We start from the raw sequence: 18,517 nt of genomic DNA, 5'->3' as shown, positions 1-18,517 counted from the left end.
CCCTCTTCCACGTGCTGAGTTAAAGGGATTCTGAATAGCTTAACAAAAAGTGATGGATATTAATGTGATCCCAATGAAATATCCACCCCCTTTATGATCCTACCTCTCCCGCCTCTCTCATAATCCTAAACTAACTCCCCTCCCCTCTCAATGCACACGCTCCCCCCCCCCCCCCCCCTTCTCTCGATCCTATTATCTCGGGTACACAGACGAACGTAATACACTGGACCGTTCATAATAAGCTGGAAACATACACACCACTCGCCCGTTGGGTCCGTATCACGCACGCCAAACGTTCGCGGGAAAGCGTTTACGAACCGATCCACTACTAAACGTTCATTATGTCCGCTCGGAAACGTTTATGAAGCGGCGAGAACGTTGATGGGTTTTGCATGATTATAGAAGCACACACACACACACACACACACACACACACACACACACACACACACACACACACACACACACACACACACACACACACACACACACACACACACACACACACACACACACACACTGAGCCTCTCCCGACTCTATCTATGTAGGGATAAAGATACCCAATTAGGCGTTGAGGAGGAATAAGGAGAAGGAAGAGAGAAAGAAGATATCCAGTCGAGGGAACTTCTCTCCTTTCCCTCCTCCCCTCCCTCTTCCTCTCTCCTACCCGCCCTTCTCTCCCTCTCCATCTCTTTCTCTCTCTCTTAGGCTGAGCAAAAACTACAAAAGTTCGAGTGAGAGGAGGAGAGAAGAGGAGGTAAGGAGGTGGAGAGATGAGGAAAAGGGAATGTTTGATGAAGGAGGAGGAGGAGGAGGAGGAGGAGGAGGAAAGACGAACGAATTATTAGAGGTAGAAAATTGAAAATACACAATTTATAAGGAAAAAAAAAAGCAACTCGAGAGAGAGAGAGAGAGAGAGAGAGAGAGAGAGAGAGAGAGAGAGAGAGAGAGAGAGAGAGAGAGAGAGAGAGAGAGAGAGAGAGAGAGAGAGAGAGAAGCTAGTCAGGGAATTATAACAGGAATTAATGGAAATCGCTCTTTTACTCATAGGTAATGGCACATAAATCCGGCTTGTGATACGGCGCTCAGTGTGTGCGTGCGTGCGTGCGTGTGCGTGTGTGTGTGTGTGTGTGTGTGTGTGTGCCTCCTATCTAGTCAACTAACGGTCGGGGTCGGGCGAACAAGAGGACAGAAAAATCAAGAAAATAGGAAAAGAAAAACCAATGAGCCTTGAAATGAGGTGCAGGAGGGAGAACGAGAGGAGGGAGAGGGAGGGAAGAGGTGGGGAGGAGGAGCTTCAAGTAGGGAAGAGAGAGTGAGCGCCGGGGAGGGAAGGAGGGGGAGGCGAGAGGGAAGGTTGGAAATGCGACAAGTCTATCTATTATATCTCAATGACACGATGATAAAACGAGTGTGTAGTGCCGGACAGAGGAAAGGGAAACCTATTACCCCCGTTATTGTGTGTCTGTCCTACTGTCCCGGGGAAGTGGTTTCGAGGGTTTTCCATTTTTTGTTTAATTGTGTGTCCGTCCATCGGTCTGTTAGGTGAGCCGCGTGGGTTGACGGGTGGTGTGTGGAAGGAGCCCGTGTGGTGTTGGGGGAGACTGCGCGTATGGCATCGTTAGTCAGGATGGAGCTACGGGTACAGTAAGTTGGTTTGCTTGTAAGTCAGTGGAAACGTCTGTTGGTAAGCTAATGAGATATTGTAACATCTTTTGTCCAGTCATAATGGAGAATTTGCGTCTCGGTCAGTGTGTTGAAGAGTCGGTCCAGCAACAAGTCATCCAGAGACAGTCATCCACTCACCCTCGCCACCAACACTCACTTGGACACGGGTCTTAGCTGCGTGTAGGTGCCCAGCCCGGCAGAGGCGGCGCGGGCGTCTGCCTCGGCCTCCTCAATCAGCCGCAGGTGTGCTTGGGCCTTGCGCTCCTCGTTGACGATCCTCTTGGCGGCGCAGAAGATCTTGTAGTAGACGATGACCATGACGGTGAGCGGGATGTAGAAGGAGCCGAAGGTGGCGTAGATCTGGTACCAAAAGTTGTTGCACACCTCACAGATGGTGCCGTCGCCGTGCTCGTTGCCGAGGATGAGGATGGGCGGCAGGCTGATGAAGGCGGCGCCCAGCCACACGAAGGCGATGTAGGCCACCATGCGGCGCGGCGTCCGCTTCACGCCGTACTCCAGCGGCCTGGTGATGGCCAGGTAGCGGTCCACGCTGATCATACACAGGTTGAGGATGCTCGCCGTGCACGACAGCACGTCGAACGAAACCCAAACGTCGCACGCCAGGCCTCCGAACTGCCACTCACCCAGCAGCTCCAGCAGGAGGGCCATGGGCATCACCAGCAGCGCCACGCACAGGTCCGACACGGCCAGGCTCACCAGCAGGTAGTTGTAGGGCCGCCGCAGTTTCCTGACGAGGCAGACGGCGACGCAGACGAGTAAGTTTCCAATGACAGTGCCGATGATGATGAGCAGCAGGACTAGCACCAGCAGCACGCGACTCACGATCTCCGGCCCCTCCTCCTCCTCCTCCGAGGCAGCGCCTGAGCCGCCGCCTGCCGTCACGTTCGTCGGCTCCACCGTCACCGCCGTTGACCCGACGCCTGACATTAGTTCGTGGGCGTCTGGGGCCAGGATGTGGGGGGCCTCCGACGGCTGCAGGAAAAGACTCGCGGCGTGGGACGTGTCGAGGAACGTGAGTAAGGGCGCTGTGGACCTCGTGGTGGCCAGCATGGCCACCCACTGACCCGGCGCACGCCGCAGCTAATCAGGCCGCTGCTCAGCCCCGAGTGCCATGTCACCAGCCACAGGTCATCAGCATCTCCATCTCCACACCTCTCCAGAGGCACCCCACTCAACACCACCGACACCTCCTCCTCCTCCACCTCCACCGCCGCCGCCGCCACCAGGTACGGCTAATCGATAACACACTAGTCGATGCTCTGTTCTTCTCTTACTCGTCCTGGGCCAACCTGAACACACGCACACACACACGCACGCACCTCGCGGCTTCAGGACACGCCACACATCTCAGGGAATCCTGCAGGAGGCGTTGTGATGGGTCCAAGGAGGCGTCTACCGTCCTCGTCTTCGCCAGAGTCTCGACATCGCTGGCGGAGAGGTCGTCAGGGTCACTGCCTGGAGAAGATTACATGCCCAGCTGCGCCTCTTACGCCTCCTCGTGTTTTTTCCTCAGTCACATCTGCGGAGGAGCGAGAGAAGGAGAAAAGTTAAAAGTTGCAGTGCTTAGGGGAAAAGTTTGATTGATGGGTGTGTGGGTGTGTGGGTGTGGGTTTAATTTTTTTTTGAGAATATAATTATTGTAAAGACATTTTCGACAAGTTGAGTGAAGGAGGAAGAAGGGAGCCCGGGTGTGTTTGAGATGAGTTTATTCCCGCGTAGTTTCGCTTTCTGAAGAAGCAGAAGCGAAACTAGTCGGGAATAAACTCATCTCAAACACACGCGCGTTCCCTTCCTCCTCCTTCACTAAATATAATTATTATAAAACACAAATAGTGATAAAAGACAATGCTGGATTATAAAAGAAAAGAAAAGAAAATACGACGAAAAATACAATACGAAATAAAATGGCCAATAAAGGAAAAGGTCAAGGTATAGGAGTAGGTACAGGACGAGGAGGAGGAGGAACAGGAGGAAGACCAGGAGGAGGAGGAGGACGAGGAGGAGGACGAGGAGGAAGACAACGACGATGAAGGGATCAACAGTAATCTCAAAATCTCATAAATTATCACGTTTCAGGTCTCCAGAAGCTCATCCTCCTCATCTGTGACCTCTCCTCCTCCTCCTCCTCCTCCCCCTCCTCCTCCTCCTCCTCCCTCTCCTCCTTCTCCCCTTTGTTTTCTATTTCTCTATTTCCAGTTCCTTTAAACCTCTCGTCCAGTTTTGAGAAAAGAGAATGATTAGATAATATTAAACAAAATAGTCATGGAATGCAAGAAAATGTAAATAACGAATGAAAAAAAGAGAAGGAGAAAAAGGAGGAGGAGCAGGAGGAGGAGGAGAAAGAGGAGGAGGATGAAAAGGAGGAGCGAGAGGAGACGAAAGAATGGTTAATATAAAGTAATTTGTAAAAGTTAAGGAAATTTTGAAGGATTTTTCTTAAGGAGTTGAAGTGCAAAAGAAGGAGAATAAGAGGGTGAGGAGCAGGTGGAGGAGGAGGAAGAAAAGAAGGAGGAACACAAAGAAACACAAAGGAAGAACAAACAACAGCAGACTTGATGTTTGTGACAAGCTACACTAATTATCTTTCTCCTTCCCTCGTCCTTCTCCTTCTCCTTCTTTCCCTCGTCTTCCACTTTCCCCTCCTCCTCCTCCTCCTTCTCCTCCTCTTCCTTACTTTACCTCTGAATTTATGCTACTATTGTTGTCAGATTGAAGGAATATATAAAAGGAATATTGAGGATGAGCGTCACATAAGCTTTCTGATCTCCTTTTGATGGCGCAGTACGAAATAATATTAATACCAATAGCAAAACTCTGGCACGCGCACACACACACACACACACACACATTCACTCATAATCCCACCCCGCCACCCCCACATGAAATACGGAGTGAGGAGAGGCTTTACTTAACTAACAATAAGATAACAAGAGACTTATTAACAGGCAACAAGACCGGAAACTCTCTATAACACCAAGCCTTTAATGCTGTCACGATGAGGCAGTCAGCTGATGCGATATGGTGTCAGTCCAACTTCATCCTCCTCACCCCCTTCCCCCTCCCCGCTGCTGCATCCCCGTCCATAGCGCCGCCGCCTCATCAAAGGACCGATTATCACCTCACTTCACACCTGGGCTTGCTAATTAACGTTGTGAAGTCATTAAATCTCTCTCTCTCCCTCTCCCTCTCTCTCTCTCACACACACACACACACACACACACACATAAACACACACACACACACACACACACACACACACACACACACACACAAACACACACACACACACATGGATGGCTACAGAGGCAAGGTGTGTGTACGTAATCTGCTTTGTTGGGGATTTAAACTTTTTTTTTTTTCAGTCTTCACGGCAGCGCGCACTTAAGCTCGAGAGAGGATGATGTCAATGGTGATGGATGTGATGTTTTTATGGAGGGTTATTTAGTTATTAGCTCTATTATTGTCATTGTTGTTGTATATCCTGTTGTTATTCTTCTTCGTCATCATTTTCTTCTTTCTTTTTCTTCTTCTCTTCTTCTTCTTCTTTTTTCCTCTTCTTCTTTTTCATTATCATCATCTTTTTTTTTCTTCTTCTTTTTTTTTCATTGTCATCATCATCACCTTCTTCTTCTTCTTTTTCTTCTTTTTCATAATCATCATCTTCTTCTTTTTCATTAGCATCATCTTCTTCTTCTTCTTCTTCTTCTTCTTCTTCCTCTTCTTCATCTTCTTCTTCTTGACACTATTACTGTTATTACGTTCGCCAGCTTCATTACGAAAGACATCATCGTAGTTATCTCTCACAACAGTGTCAGCATTAATTTGTCGCTTTGTTGCTCAGAATCTTGAGGGATTTGCACGTAAGAGGTATGTCGTGGATCTCTCTCTCTCTCTCTCTCTCTCTCTCTCTCTCTCTCTCTCTCTCTCTCTCTCTCTCTCTCTCTCTCTCTCGTTCTCTCCACCCTCACTCCCACTTACATTGTTACTTGGTTGTGGTGAATGATCTACATAACTTTTTCTCTTCACACGAACAGTCATTACACTCACTCTCTGTAAACTCGCTCCCACTCGCCTCTATTCTTTCCTATTACTGAGAAGTGAGGATTTCTTGCGGCCATTCCTTTCATAGCCATTATTGTGTTGGTGCTCGATTCCGCTTCTGTGACTCCGTTTTTCCCTCCCTGCTATTTTTGCATCTGGTGGTCGTTGATTAGTTGTGATTATTTCTCGGCGTTGCTGTTGCTGTAGCTGATTGTGTGTGTGTACTCGAGGGATTACGAAGGGATAGGAATTCTGTGATGTCTGAAATTACTTCACTGCGGGGATGAATGTTTGAGATTTAGAGTTAAGTGACTTTGAGTATTTCGTCCCTGTTGTATGTCAGTTCGTAGTTACATCTTTTTGTTGCTGATTAGTGTTTTGATGAAAAGAATGATTTACTGATGCCACAACAAACACAGCTGGCGCCACACACACACACACACACACACACACACACACACACACACACACACTAAAAAACAATATCCACGTCAATTTTTCAACTAGCACAGAGTTAATTAAGGCTTAGCTTAGATCTGACACACACAGAGTAAAAGTTGCAGATAAATATAAGGAGAGGAAAAACCGTATCTGACGCCGCATCAAGTATAGCTGCAGGAGATAAAGTGGAAACAGCGGCCACTTGGGAACGCAGGTGTAAGTCGGGCGATACCTGTCCCCGCTAGCAAAGGTCACCGGCCCCACGCGAGCACCGGAAAAGAGAAGCCAAGTATGAAACGGAACAAGACTCAAGAGCTCGGCATTGTTAGCGACTCGAAAGTTTGTTTGACCCGAACCTTTACTGACCGACTTGGCAAAACACTTAGACAGCAACGATAAAAAAAAAGATGTGATGTAATAGTAGAAAACCAGAACGCAATAATTTTAACGACACACACACACACAAAAAAAATCACCATTCCTTCATGATTGCACTACATAGACCACATAAAAAAGAGGGGTAAGTAGAAAATAACACACAAAAAAACAAGTAAATTACAGCAACTCCCCCCCCCAAAAAAAATTCGAACATTTACTGAACTAGACCAACACACTCATACAGCAACAATAAAAAAAAAAGTTAAAGAGGAGTAATAAAAAAAACGCAATCATTTAAACGGAACAAAAAAAAAATCACCACTTCACATTATTGAACAACACTCAGACCACAAAAGAAAAAAGAAAAGGAAAATAAACACGTAAAAAAACAGCAAAACCAGTAAAAATATTGTCACTTCAAGATCGAGGAGAGTTAAAACCTGACGTAGGAAAATAACGAAAGGGCAACAGCAGAAGCAAGATCCCAACACATTCACTTCTACGAACCTGCAAGGAACGCATTTAAATTACAAACACAGAGAAAGAGTTGACGTCGCCTTATTTATTTAGTCACAGTATTTATTTTTCACCTCTCGAAAGACGAACACGAAGTTACAAAGCACTTCAGAAAGGAGAAGAGAGAAGAGGAGAGGAAAGGGGAAGAGCAAAGAGGAGAGGAGAGGGGAGAGGAGAAGAACAGAGAGGAGAGGAGAGGTAACGACAGGAAAGGCATTAAGGGACGAGAAAATGAGAAAGGAGAGAAGAAGAAAGGAGACAAAATAACTTGAAATGGAATGAAGCGAGAGGTCATAAGAGGAGGAGGAGGAGGAGTAGAGGATAAAAGACGAAAGACAAAGTGCAACACAGAAACATTGAAATACACAGCACTTCCTTCCTCAAGCAAAGCCGGCAGCACGGAGCTTCAACGAGGCATCCAGACGCATTAGCAGTAGTATGCAGATGCCTCGTGAGGGTGGATGGAAGCGCACAATTATTCCTTTCTGTGAGGCCGAGGCGGAGACGAGGAATAGTGTTGTGATGCCAAGGCGCCGACATCGAGATAGCATGACATAGAGACTTACTAATAGAGGGAGAGAGAGAGGGGGGTAGGGAGGTAGGGAAGGGGGGAGAGGGCGTAAAAGAGAGAGAGAGAGAGAGAGAGAGAGAGAGAGAGAGAGAGAGAGAGAATCGTTCCCCACCTGTCATAAGTTATTTCACACCTATTTAAGAACCATCACCATCACCACCACCACAACCACCTACGCCACCCAGGGACTCAACCAACGATGCAAATGTGTGAGACAGTAAACATAAAAATCAGTTTCTGCATGTTTTTACTTTAACTGAAAATCCACCTCCTTTCTCTTACTTTCTTCTTTATATTGTTTTCTTTTGTCTTCTCGTTTCTTTTTCTTGTACCAGTTGATATTCTTTACTTAGTTTAACCCTCGTCATCTTCCTTCGCTTCATCTTCATCCTGTTATTCCTCTTTTTCTTCTTCACATTTTCCTCGTCCTCAAACTTTTCCCTTCTTTTCCTCCTCTCACAAACGGTTAAAAACGATGAACGATCAGTGGATAGAACAGGAAGGAATTCTCGCCCAAATTTACCTGCAAGAGTGAGGTGATGAAAAAGGGTGTGAGGGGAGGAGGAGGAGGAGGAGGGAGAATGAAGGAAGGAGAAAGAGGAGGCGGTAGGGAGGAGGGAAAAGGGGGGACGGAGATGATGTAGGATATGGAAGTGCAAGGGTAAAGGGTTAAAATTTTGAAGGAATAAGATGAAGTGAATCGTAAGTAACATAAAGATGATGAGGAGAAAGAAGATGGAGAGGACGGGAGGGATGAAGATAAAAGAAAAGAAGGAATGTGACGAAATTAACGGGGGAAAAGACCAAGAGGAAATTGATAAGAACGAGAAAAAGGGAAAAAAACAAAGAAAGAAGGGAAAATGAAAAGTGAGATAATGAGGAGAAAGAAGATGGAGAGGACGGGAGGAATGAATATAAAAGAAAAGAAGAAATGTTACGAAATTAACGGGGAAAAAGACCAAGAGGAAATTGATAAGAACGAACAAAAGGAAAAGACAATGAATGAAGGGAAAATGAAAAATGAGAAAAATGAAGAAGAGAAGAAAAGAACCCGTTGAAAAAAGAGGTAGAGGAGCGATAATATTTTTTTTGCCTTCACTTTTTAAATCGAAAAAATAGCAAACAATTACCCCGGCTGATTATATTACAGGAACTTAATTTTAATGCCTCAAACAGCAGGTTAGGCACTTTTCGATGCATGCAACAATCTATTAAATATTTACACGATTTTTTTTCCTTCGCCGTGTCAGAATTTACTTTTTTTTATTAGTATTCATTCGCTGGCGTGATTATATATTTTTTCTCTCTTCATATTTTTCTTTATAAATTAGATGATAATGCACATGAATAACCTTAGTCACCCTTTCTTTATCTTCTTCCTTTTCTCCTCCTCCTCTTCCTCCACTTTTCATTCTCCTGCGTTCTTTTCATTTGCTTTCTTTTCATAGTCATATTTAAGAACGCGTTTTTAGACCAAAGTCCTTCCTTTCTTCCCCTTCACCCTTCTTCTCCTATTCCTCTTCTTTCTTCTCGTCCTCATCCTCCTTTCCTTTCATCGGTTTTCTTCTTTTTTTCAATATTTAAGGAGTTTTTGGACGACGAATCGCTGTCCTTCCATGTCACTGCTCCTCCTACCATCCTCTCTTCCACTTCCCCTTCTCCCTCCCCCTCCTCGACTTTCCTATACCCCTTCCCCCTAAACCTCACACCCCCTTCTTACCCGCCCCCAGTGCCCAGAGGTGACTCGAGGCCGCAATGAATATGAACTTCGGCGTCGGAGTTATGATTGCTAAACTTTCACGTCCGTTCGAATCCCGAGCTTCATTTGGGAGTCACTTCACCCGGGGAGATATTTTTTACTGACTCGGCATTTTCATATATTTTTTTCTCGTTATTTTTCATCTTTCACATATAATTTTTTACGTGGTTTCTTCACATATTCTTCCCCGCAAACAGACAGACAGACATACAGATAGATAAGTAGACGCAGAGACACACAGACAACCCCCCCCCCCACACACACACACACCTAAAAAAAGTTTGAATACACTTAATTACAGGAAAGAAAGAGATAACGTTAAAAAAAGTCACGTCAGCAGAAACTATGAATAAAAAGTAAAGTGCAGAATAACAATATCGCAACAAAGAATAAAAATAGCAAGTCAGAACAGCTCCAGAAGGGGGGGGGGGGGGGGTCTTACTGGTCGGGTGATGGGTGAAGGAAAATTAATAGTGGGGTTGGTGAGGATGACGGGGTGAACGAAAATGAGGGGAGGAGTTGGTGAGGATGACGGGGTGAACGAAAATGAGGGGAGGAGTTAGCTAGGGTGATGGGGTGAAGAAAAATAGTGGTGTGGTTCGCAAGGGTGACGCGATGAAGGAGAGTAGTGGAGGGGTTACCGAGGGGGTGATAAATGAATCTTGCGTGTGTGGGAAGGAAGTAAAACAGTGGAGAGACGTAAGAGATGTCAAAGGGAGGGTAGCGGACGAAGGATACACGCGGCCTCACTTTGCTATGGGAGGCAGCGGCGGCCAAGGTAATCACATCGCCTCGCCAGATTGACAGTAAACAAGACCGCTAACACCCTTAACAAGACGCCCCCGACCACGACCCTGCTCTCCCTGGCCACCCTCCCACCTCACGCCAAGCACACAACATCATAACTCACACGTATTCTCTTCCCAAGCGTCGATATGAAAAAGTACGGTTGTCTTTCCAAACGTCGACATCCAAACATTAAACCAAACATTAAAAAAAAAGAAACCTATCCTTTGCAACGTGTAAGTAATTATTTTATGTGGGAACTAAAGGGCGAGTAAGAAGAGACATTAGGCTTTCGCTCCTCTTTAAATCTAATCTGGCAAACAATCTCTCTCTCTCTCTCTCTCTCTTTGAAAAACAGACTTAAGTTATGTAATCCTTTGTGATGTTCAATTAAGACACACACACAAAAAAGAGGAACTAGACAAAACGAACCTCCCTTGTCTGTCAATCGTCCTCCGACAACCAGAAACTAATATTGATGATTTGGTAAATATAACATAACCCTTCACGAAAAGTAGATAATTAATTTAGACAAAAGAAATAAAGGACAGAAAAGTAAGGCCCACCCAGACGCCTTTCCCAGCCAGCCTCCCTCCAGCCACGCATCGCCATTCCCTTCACCTCCTCACCGCACATAAGGAAGCCATTGGTCCGCCGCCCGAGCAAAGAAGCGTCGTTACGTGGAGATTAACGGGCCAGACAAACTGCAAAAGCCTCAGTAACAAAGCCCCAACGAACTCCTTTCCTTCCTACCTATCGCCATCCCTTCCACCTCCTTCGCGTCCTTCCTACATCAGCGAGAGAGAGAGAAAAAAATATCCTCAAGACACATTTTTTTTTACAGTGAAGGAGGTGCCTCAGCTCAAGGGCAATAAAAAGACACAAAAAGAGGTCACGGAAAAATGGCTTCGGAACAAGACACCGACGTTATTTTCCTCGTTATAGAAGTTTTAAGAGTCAGGAAACGACTCAAAACATAAATAACTAGACGGCCTTGACCTCCATCTTCTTCTACCTTTCCTGATCCTCCTCCACATCCTCCTAATCCTCCTCTTCCTCATCTTCCTTCCCCTCCTCCTCGTTCACCTCCTTTCCCTCCATCTTCTAATCTCAGCATCGCCGTAACAAAGAAAACGAAAGAAATGAAGCAAAGAATGGTAATAAAAGGTTAACGTCCCAATATATCGACGTTAATTAATCGTGAAGAAGAAGTAAGTTGAGAAGCCGAGTAACAAGAAGCCTTATTCCCCCCTCTCGGTTATCATAAGAGTTCAAAATAATGCTGTCTCTCGCGGGCATGACCTCTCCGCTGTCTGTAATATATAAATAATCCAATAAAAAAAAAACTGAGGACATAAATAATGAATACACGGAGTTACAATTAAGGTAAAACATAACAGACTGGGTTGAAATGAAAACAAACAAATAAATCACAGCCAAAATATGATGAATGCCAAAAACAGAATCAACAGTAATAATCTGAGAGTAAAGAGGAACGCTGACACATAAAGAAAAAAAGACCCATTTAATACCAAAACTTAATTAACAGCTTACGTGGACACTGAAAGACCGTGTTAAGATAATGATGAAACATAATAGTGTCTGAATGAGGCGGACAATGGGACGAATGAAATATGCTAAAATTATTCAGTCTGCAATATTGTGATGCAGATTTAGGACGTTGAAAGTTTTAATTCGTCAATGCAACGAAACACAAATCTGGGGTGTGTGTGTGGGGGGGGAGAGAGAGAGAGAGAGAGAGAGAGAGAGAGAGAGAGAGAGAGAGAGAGAGAGAGAGAGAGAGAGAGATATGGACAGTTAGATAGATGGATAGATAGACAGCTAGACAGACAGATAGACAGACAGACAGATAAATCAAGAGAGAGATAAAGGGAAAGAGAAAGGGAAAGGGAAAGAATGCAAAATATAAAGCAAACGAAAATGAAAATTGAAACTGAAGACGAATCCTGGAAAAAAAATATAAAGACAACCAATGTAAAATAATGGTAAAATACGGCATGGAATTTAAGTATCGTAGAACAAGTTTGTGAAAGAAAAACTGCAAAAAACGACACATAAAGTATTGAAAGAAAACGAGACGGGAAGCTTTCACGTCTGGTCTCTTCCTTCCTTCTCTTCCTCCTCCTCCTCCTCCTCCTCCTCCTCCTCCTCCTCCTCCTCCTCCTCCTCCTCCTCCTCCACACACACACACACACACACACACACACACACACACACACACACACACACACACACACACACACACACACACACACACACACACACACACACACACACACACACACACACACACACACACACACACACACACACACACACACACACACACACACACACACACTCTTTTTTCCTATTTTCCTCCACACATTATCCTAATCTCGCAATATGAATTTTAAGCAGATTAATGTGGCGGGTAATTAGAGATAAAAAAAGTAGAAATCGAATGAAAAAAAAACAATTATGAAAAAAGTTAATCAGCTACATGACTGCCATGGGGCCCAATTAGATGCAATTTATTCCTACAGTAACAGTTTAATTACATCACGAATGCTACGTAAATAATCCGATGTATTCATAATTGGCACTTGAGGGAAATATGGCGTTTATTGTCCAATTGTTTGGCGTACAGGTAAAAAGAAATCAGAGGGAAAGTAGGAGAGTGGGAAGGAAAAGTGAGGCTTATAACCCCTTGCTTGCGGATTTCCTACAAGAAGACATCACCAAGCTACAGGAATGGAACAAAAAGTGGCTGCTACAATTCAGTGAAGAAAAATGTAAAGTCCTGCACCTTGGGAGGGAATATCCAGCATACCAATACCGCATGGGAAACACTCAGCAATCCACCACAGAGGCAGAGAAAGACCTGGGAGTGTATGTTACCAGGCTACCACTGAAAGCCAAATCCATGCCATTCGCAGCAGACGGGATATAGAAAGTGGAAAGAAAGTACGTAAGAGGATAACAGAGGAAAATGTAAGAGAGAGAAGAAACGGCAAGATATTCAGAGATAAAATGATCAGAAAAAAAAAGGAACAAAAAATGGTAGAAGCATAAAAGAAAGGAAGCTGATGAGGAGAGAAATGAAAAGAAAAAAAATGGTAAAGAATGAAATGAAGAAACAGCTTGTGGTGGGATGCAAATTCAATGAAGATAACAAGGAGAAAATGAAGAAAGAATGGAAAGAGAGAGGGAGGGAAAGAGAAGGCAAAATGAGAGATTATAAAAAAAATAAGGAAGAGAGGAGGAGGAGGAGGAGGAAAGAGAGAGGAAAAATCAATACAAGAAATAAGTGATGGAAGAATGCTGGATACGAGTAACAAAAAAAAAAACAAGATAATGGAAAAGAAAGGGAATCGTAAGGATAAAAAAAAAAGAATAAGCTACAAACGAGAGAGGGAGAAGAGGGAAGGAAAGAGCGGAAGAAGAGAAGGAATGGAAGGAAGGAAAAAAAAGAAGAAAAAAACATAAGAAAAAAACCCGGATACAAGAAAAAAAGTATGGAAGGCAGGAAAAAAAGAGAGGAGAGGAGAGAGGAAAGAAGAAAAGAAATAAACTAGAAAGGGAGAGAGAGAGAAGGAAAGGCAGTATAAAAGGAAGGAAAAACAAGAGACGCACGACAAAATAAACTGGAGACGAAAAAGCGAGAAAGGAAAGAAGGAAAAACGAGAGGAAAGGAAGGGAGAACGAAGGAAAAATTAAGCTAGATACGAGTTGAAGAAGAGAAGGAAAGAGAGAAAAGAAAGGAAAAGGAAACAGGAAAAAATAAACTGAATAAGAGAACTGAAGAAGAAAAAATGAACGATACAAGAGAGAGAGAATGGCTGCAAAGATAAAGGAAAAGAAAGAGAGAAACGCAGTAATAACTAACCTCAGCGGTTCGATAAATAGTGGAAATGGGAGGAAAAAATAAGGGAAGGAGAGAGAAAAGAGGAAAAAAGGGGTAGAAAAGAACGGAGGCTTAACCCCAGGATTAATACAGCCTGGACAGCATTTGCGTGGCTGCGTAAAGTGAGGAGCCTGATGAAAGACTCCAGAGATTGGCAGCATTCAGCGGCGGTTAATGCAATCAGCCCAGCGACGCGTGAAATACAAAGCAAAAAGAAAGCACCACGCATGGACAGAACCCACGGACGGACGAAATGAACGAACAGAAAACACGGACAGACGAAATAAACAATAGGACCAATAGACATTCATACATAGAGATAGACGGATGAAGAGAATGACGGATACGGATAATCATACATGAACGAACAGATAGATGGACACACGGACAGACTGAAGGACGGGTAGGCGTAGGACACAAAGAGATGGACGGAGAAGTGGACAGACGAACGAATATTTACCGAGTTAAAAAAAAAATCGGAGACGAAAAATATGAGAATGGTGAATTCGCAAATCAACGGACAGATGGATTAATAGAATGTTGGAGGGACGGAAGGGTAAATATTGTAACGCAGACGAACATATGTACGGACGGAAATATAAATAAGGGTAGAATGCGGACCCTTATATATAAGAGTAAAAACATTGACGAGGTAAAGGGAAACAGATAAATATGAAACAATTACAGACAGAAAAAGGCAGATACACACATACAAAACATATGCAAACACAGCTGACACACACACACACACACACACACACACACACACACACACACACACACACACACACACACACACACACACGCACACACACACACGCACACAAACACAAGCACACATATGTGTATATATTTAGCTCAATCTATATCTATCTATCTATCTGTCTATTTCTACAGCCACTTATCTATCTATCCATCTCTATATAAATCTCTCTCTCTCTCTCTCTCTCTCTCTCTCTCTCTCTCTCTCTCTCTCTCAACCTATCTATCTATATTGTTCCAATTGGAAAACTTAAGTCTCTCTTCCCATTTTATTTGACCACTTGGGTGCGTGCTATCAATGAACACAAACTTCGGCAACACAAACTTTTTGAAACCAAACCGCGTGTAAAAACTCTAGACCAAAATATTGCCGTACAAACACAGCCTAACAAGACATTCGAGTACATTCTTTCTTTCCTCTACTTCTCTAACAACCATCACAACTACTGGACGAGAAACACTCCAACGCGACCCGAATAAAAGTGTCTTTCTCCGACTCCAAATCCCTCTGACCACTCGGGTGATCGTGGACAAAACAACGAGGATCCGCTAACATTCCACGGGATTAGCCTGCCGCGTTTCAGTAGCCACTCAGCGCAGGGACGAGTGAGCGCCGAGACTTCTGGGAACACGGCAGCCTCGGCGGGCCTGATGGGGATGAAGGCCCGAGGGGACGCACGCTGGATGGCCGAGAGGAGGAAAAGGTATTGAAACACGAAGAGGCTGGGGTGGTGGTGGGGAAAGAGGAGGAGGAGGAGGAGAAGGAGGAAAAGGAGGAGGAAGAAGAGGAGGGAGAAGAACAGGAATACGTACGACTATGCGATATAGAATTGATATTATTTAACTTGCTTTGTGAGAAACTGATAATCTCTCTCTCTCTCTCTCTCTCTCTCTCTCTCTCTCTCTCTCTCTCTCTCTCTCTCTCTCTCTCTCTCTCTCTCTCTCTCTCTCTCTCTCTCTCTCTCTCTCTCTCTCTCTCTCTCTCTCTCTCTCTCTCTCTCTCTCTCTCTCTCTCGCATTATCCATGAAAAGAATCCCCGCCATTGTTCCTTCCATTCTTACACCGTTCTCAATTTCCCTTCATCTCCTTCCTTCTCCTCGCTCCTCCGCTTACATCCCTCAGTGTACACGCCGGTGCTTCCCTCTGGCGCCTTTCATCTTAAAGCTTGTGTTCGGCTGTTCTTTTTTTCTACCGTTCCTTCCTTCCCTCATTTCGTCTTCCCTTCCCTCGCCGTCTTCTCCGTTTCCTTCCGGTTTGTCTTCTTCATACATTTCTCTTTGTCGTCTCGAGGTTAATTCCCTTGGGACTATTTTTTTTTCGTCTTTCCTCCTCCCGTCACATTTTCCTTCATTTCTCTTTATTCGTATTCTACTGCTTTCGGTACTTAACTCCTATATGCTCTTTTTTTTTCCCTTCGTTTTCTCTTTTCTCTAATCCATCTTTATCACTCTTACTTTCATTCCATTATTCGTTCCTATTTTCCATCGTCACTTATTTCCTCATTTCCCATTTCAATTCCACACCTGACATCTCTTTTCGCTGCCTTTCCTCATTTTTACTTTCTTATGTCGTATTTCCTTCCATTACTCATTCTCTTTTCTCTCTCTCTCATTACTCGTCTCCCCTTTTCATTACAGATTCCGATATCACATTCATTACCTTCCCGTCCGTCTGTCTTTGCACTTTCTCTCCCTTCCTCCTTCACATTCCTTTCATTCCTGCCACCTTTCCCGCACTGCCCCACTCGGAGACCCTTCCCATCATCCGTCTCTTATACCTTTCCCGCGGCAGAAGTCGGACAAATCATCTCTACCTGGCCATTTCCTAGTACCTGAGGTGAATGCCCGTCCCTGAACGTCTCTTAAAGCGTTGGCAGTCGTATGGATAATTGTATCTCCTTTCTTTATCAACTGCTCTTTTTTATTTCCATTCACCGTCCTTCAGAACACGTCCTAGTCACTTTCCTGTCTTTTCTATCCGTCAGAATCGCCAATGAATACCTTTTAGAACGTTTGTATCTGTAGAAACATCGTATCTCTCTCTTTTTACGCTCTTTTTTCTTCTCTTTACATACCCGTCTCTTCGCCCACGTCTCAATTATCACACTGCCTTTTCCATCCGTCAGAATCGTCAGTGAATACCTTTTAGAACGTGGTTATTTATAAAAGCACCATCTCTCTTTTTTAACGATCTTATTCCTTCTCTTTACATCCCCGTCTCTCCGCCAACGTCTTAGTCACCGCCCTGTCGCCTCCAGTCCCGTCACCGCTGTCATCTGCCTTTGACATCCCGCCGCCAGAGGGACGATGGATAGATAGGGAGGAGGACAAAGTTATGGACGTGAGTTTTTCCGAAGTCTTTCCTTTATCAATACGAGTCCTGGGGCTTCTAAAAAGGAGATGAATGGATGTGTTTGAGACGCGCCCTTCTCGCTACTTTGTATGACTTCATATGATTATGGTAATTATTTTCTTCCCCTCCTCGCTCCGGCTTTTTCTTCTCTTTCTCTCCCCTCTCACTATCTCTGCCTTTCTCTCCTCCCCCTGCGTGCACACAAGACAGGGTTGGCATTCATTTCTCGGAACAAAACAGCAAAAGGAGTTGGACGTGAAGGAAATGGGGCTTCTCCAGCAAACACGAACACAATCTGTATGAATTAAACTGTCTCAAAAAAGAAAATTAATATGATTCGATGCAACGAAAGACTATAACATAATACAAGATAATACCAAAGTTGCTGATGGATAAATAATACTTTCCTCGAAGGTGTGTGTGTGTGTGTGTGTGTGTGTGTGTGTGTGTGTGTGTGTGTGTGTGTGTGTGTGTGTGTGTGTACGCGGGCATCGGTCAGTTTCACCATGAAATAACAAACAATATTTCAGCGTTGAATCTTTATCACTTAGCGATAATTTAATTAGTGTTGACAATTGCTAACTGGGCTGTGTGCGAGATTATTAAACAAAACGCACAAACAGATGCATAGAAATCGTACGAGGAAATAAAAGTAATCTTCACGCCACTAAAAAAAAATTGAATGTTAACTCTTTCAAATAACAACAACAAAAAAAAAGCAAGAAATAAAGAAGAAAATTAGACGTCTAAGAAATCCAAATCCGGGAATACAATTGAAGTAAACGAACTGAGAATAAGCCAAACGAAGCCGTAAAATCAAGCGAAGCAACGGAAACCTGTAGGCAAAGATAAAAGAGATAGAAGGAGAGCAAAAAATTATGATTAAAGGAAAATGGAAAGATGAAATAGGAATGTAGGATGAAAGTAGGATGGAAGGATGAAAGTACGGTGAACTAAAAATATTGGATAAAAAATAGGTAGGAATGAAGAATAAAACTTGGACGAAAGGACCAAGTAGAGTGAAAGTAGGAATGATGATGATGATGACGAGGAGGAGGTGGAGGAGAAACAGAAGGAAAGAACAAAAAGGAAAAGGAGATGAAAGAACCGAAAAGAGCAAGAAAGGAGAGGAAAGAAAGAATATAAGGAAAAATAGGACAAGATAAAGGAGTGAATAGGAAGAGAACGATAAAGAAGAAAAAGAGAGAAGGAGGAGGAGGAGGAGGAGGAGGAGGAGGAGGAGCAGCGGATAACAGAAAATTTATACTTGCCGGAACCATTTTTCTCACTTAGTTCTTGTTTTGGTTTGCTTTC

The 18,517-nt window shown here is 44.1% G+C and overlaps 1 protein-coding gene across 3 annotated transcripts in view; it reads right to left on the bottom strand.

Annotated features, from left to right (window-relative positions):
- The window catches only part of LOC126982574 (5-hydroxytryptamine receptor 1-like), a 126,079-nt gene that overhangs the window by 20,830 nt on the left and 86,732 nt on the right, over nucleotides 1-18,517 (bottom strand). For all 3 annotated transcript variants that reach the window (XM_050834728.1, XM_050834729.1, XM_050834730.1), the window contains exon 3: nucleotides 1,826-3,208. In XM_050834728.1, the coding sequence (XP_050690685.1) occupies nucleotides 1,826-2,739 (914 nt within the window). In that variant the 5' untranslated portion in view covers nucleotides 2,740-3,208. The remainder of the gene's footprint in view (nucleotides 1-1,825; nucleotides 3,209-18,517) is intronic.

Source organism: Eriocheir sinensis, chromosome 51, assembly GCF_024679095.1.
Source record: "Eriocheir sinensis breed Jianghai 21 chromosome 51, ASM2467909v1, whole genome shotgun sequence".
NCBI classification, from domain to species: domain Eukaryota; kingdom Metazoa; phylum Arthropoda; class Malacostraca; order Decapoda; family Varunidae; genus Eriocheir; species Eriocheir sinensis.
Note: the sequence above shows the minus strand (reverse complement) of the source record. Positions and strands in the feature narration are given on the sequence as shown.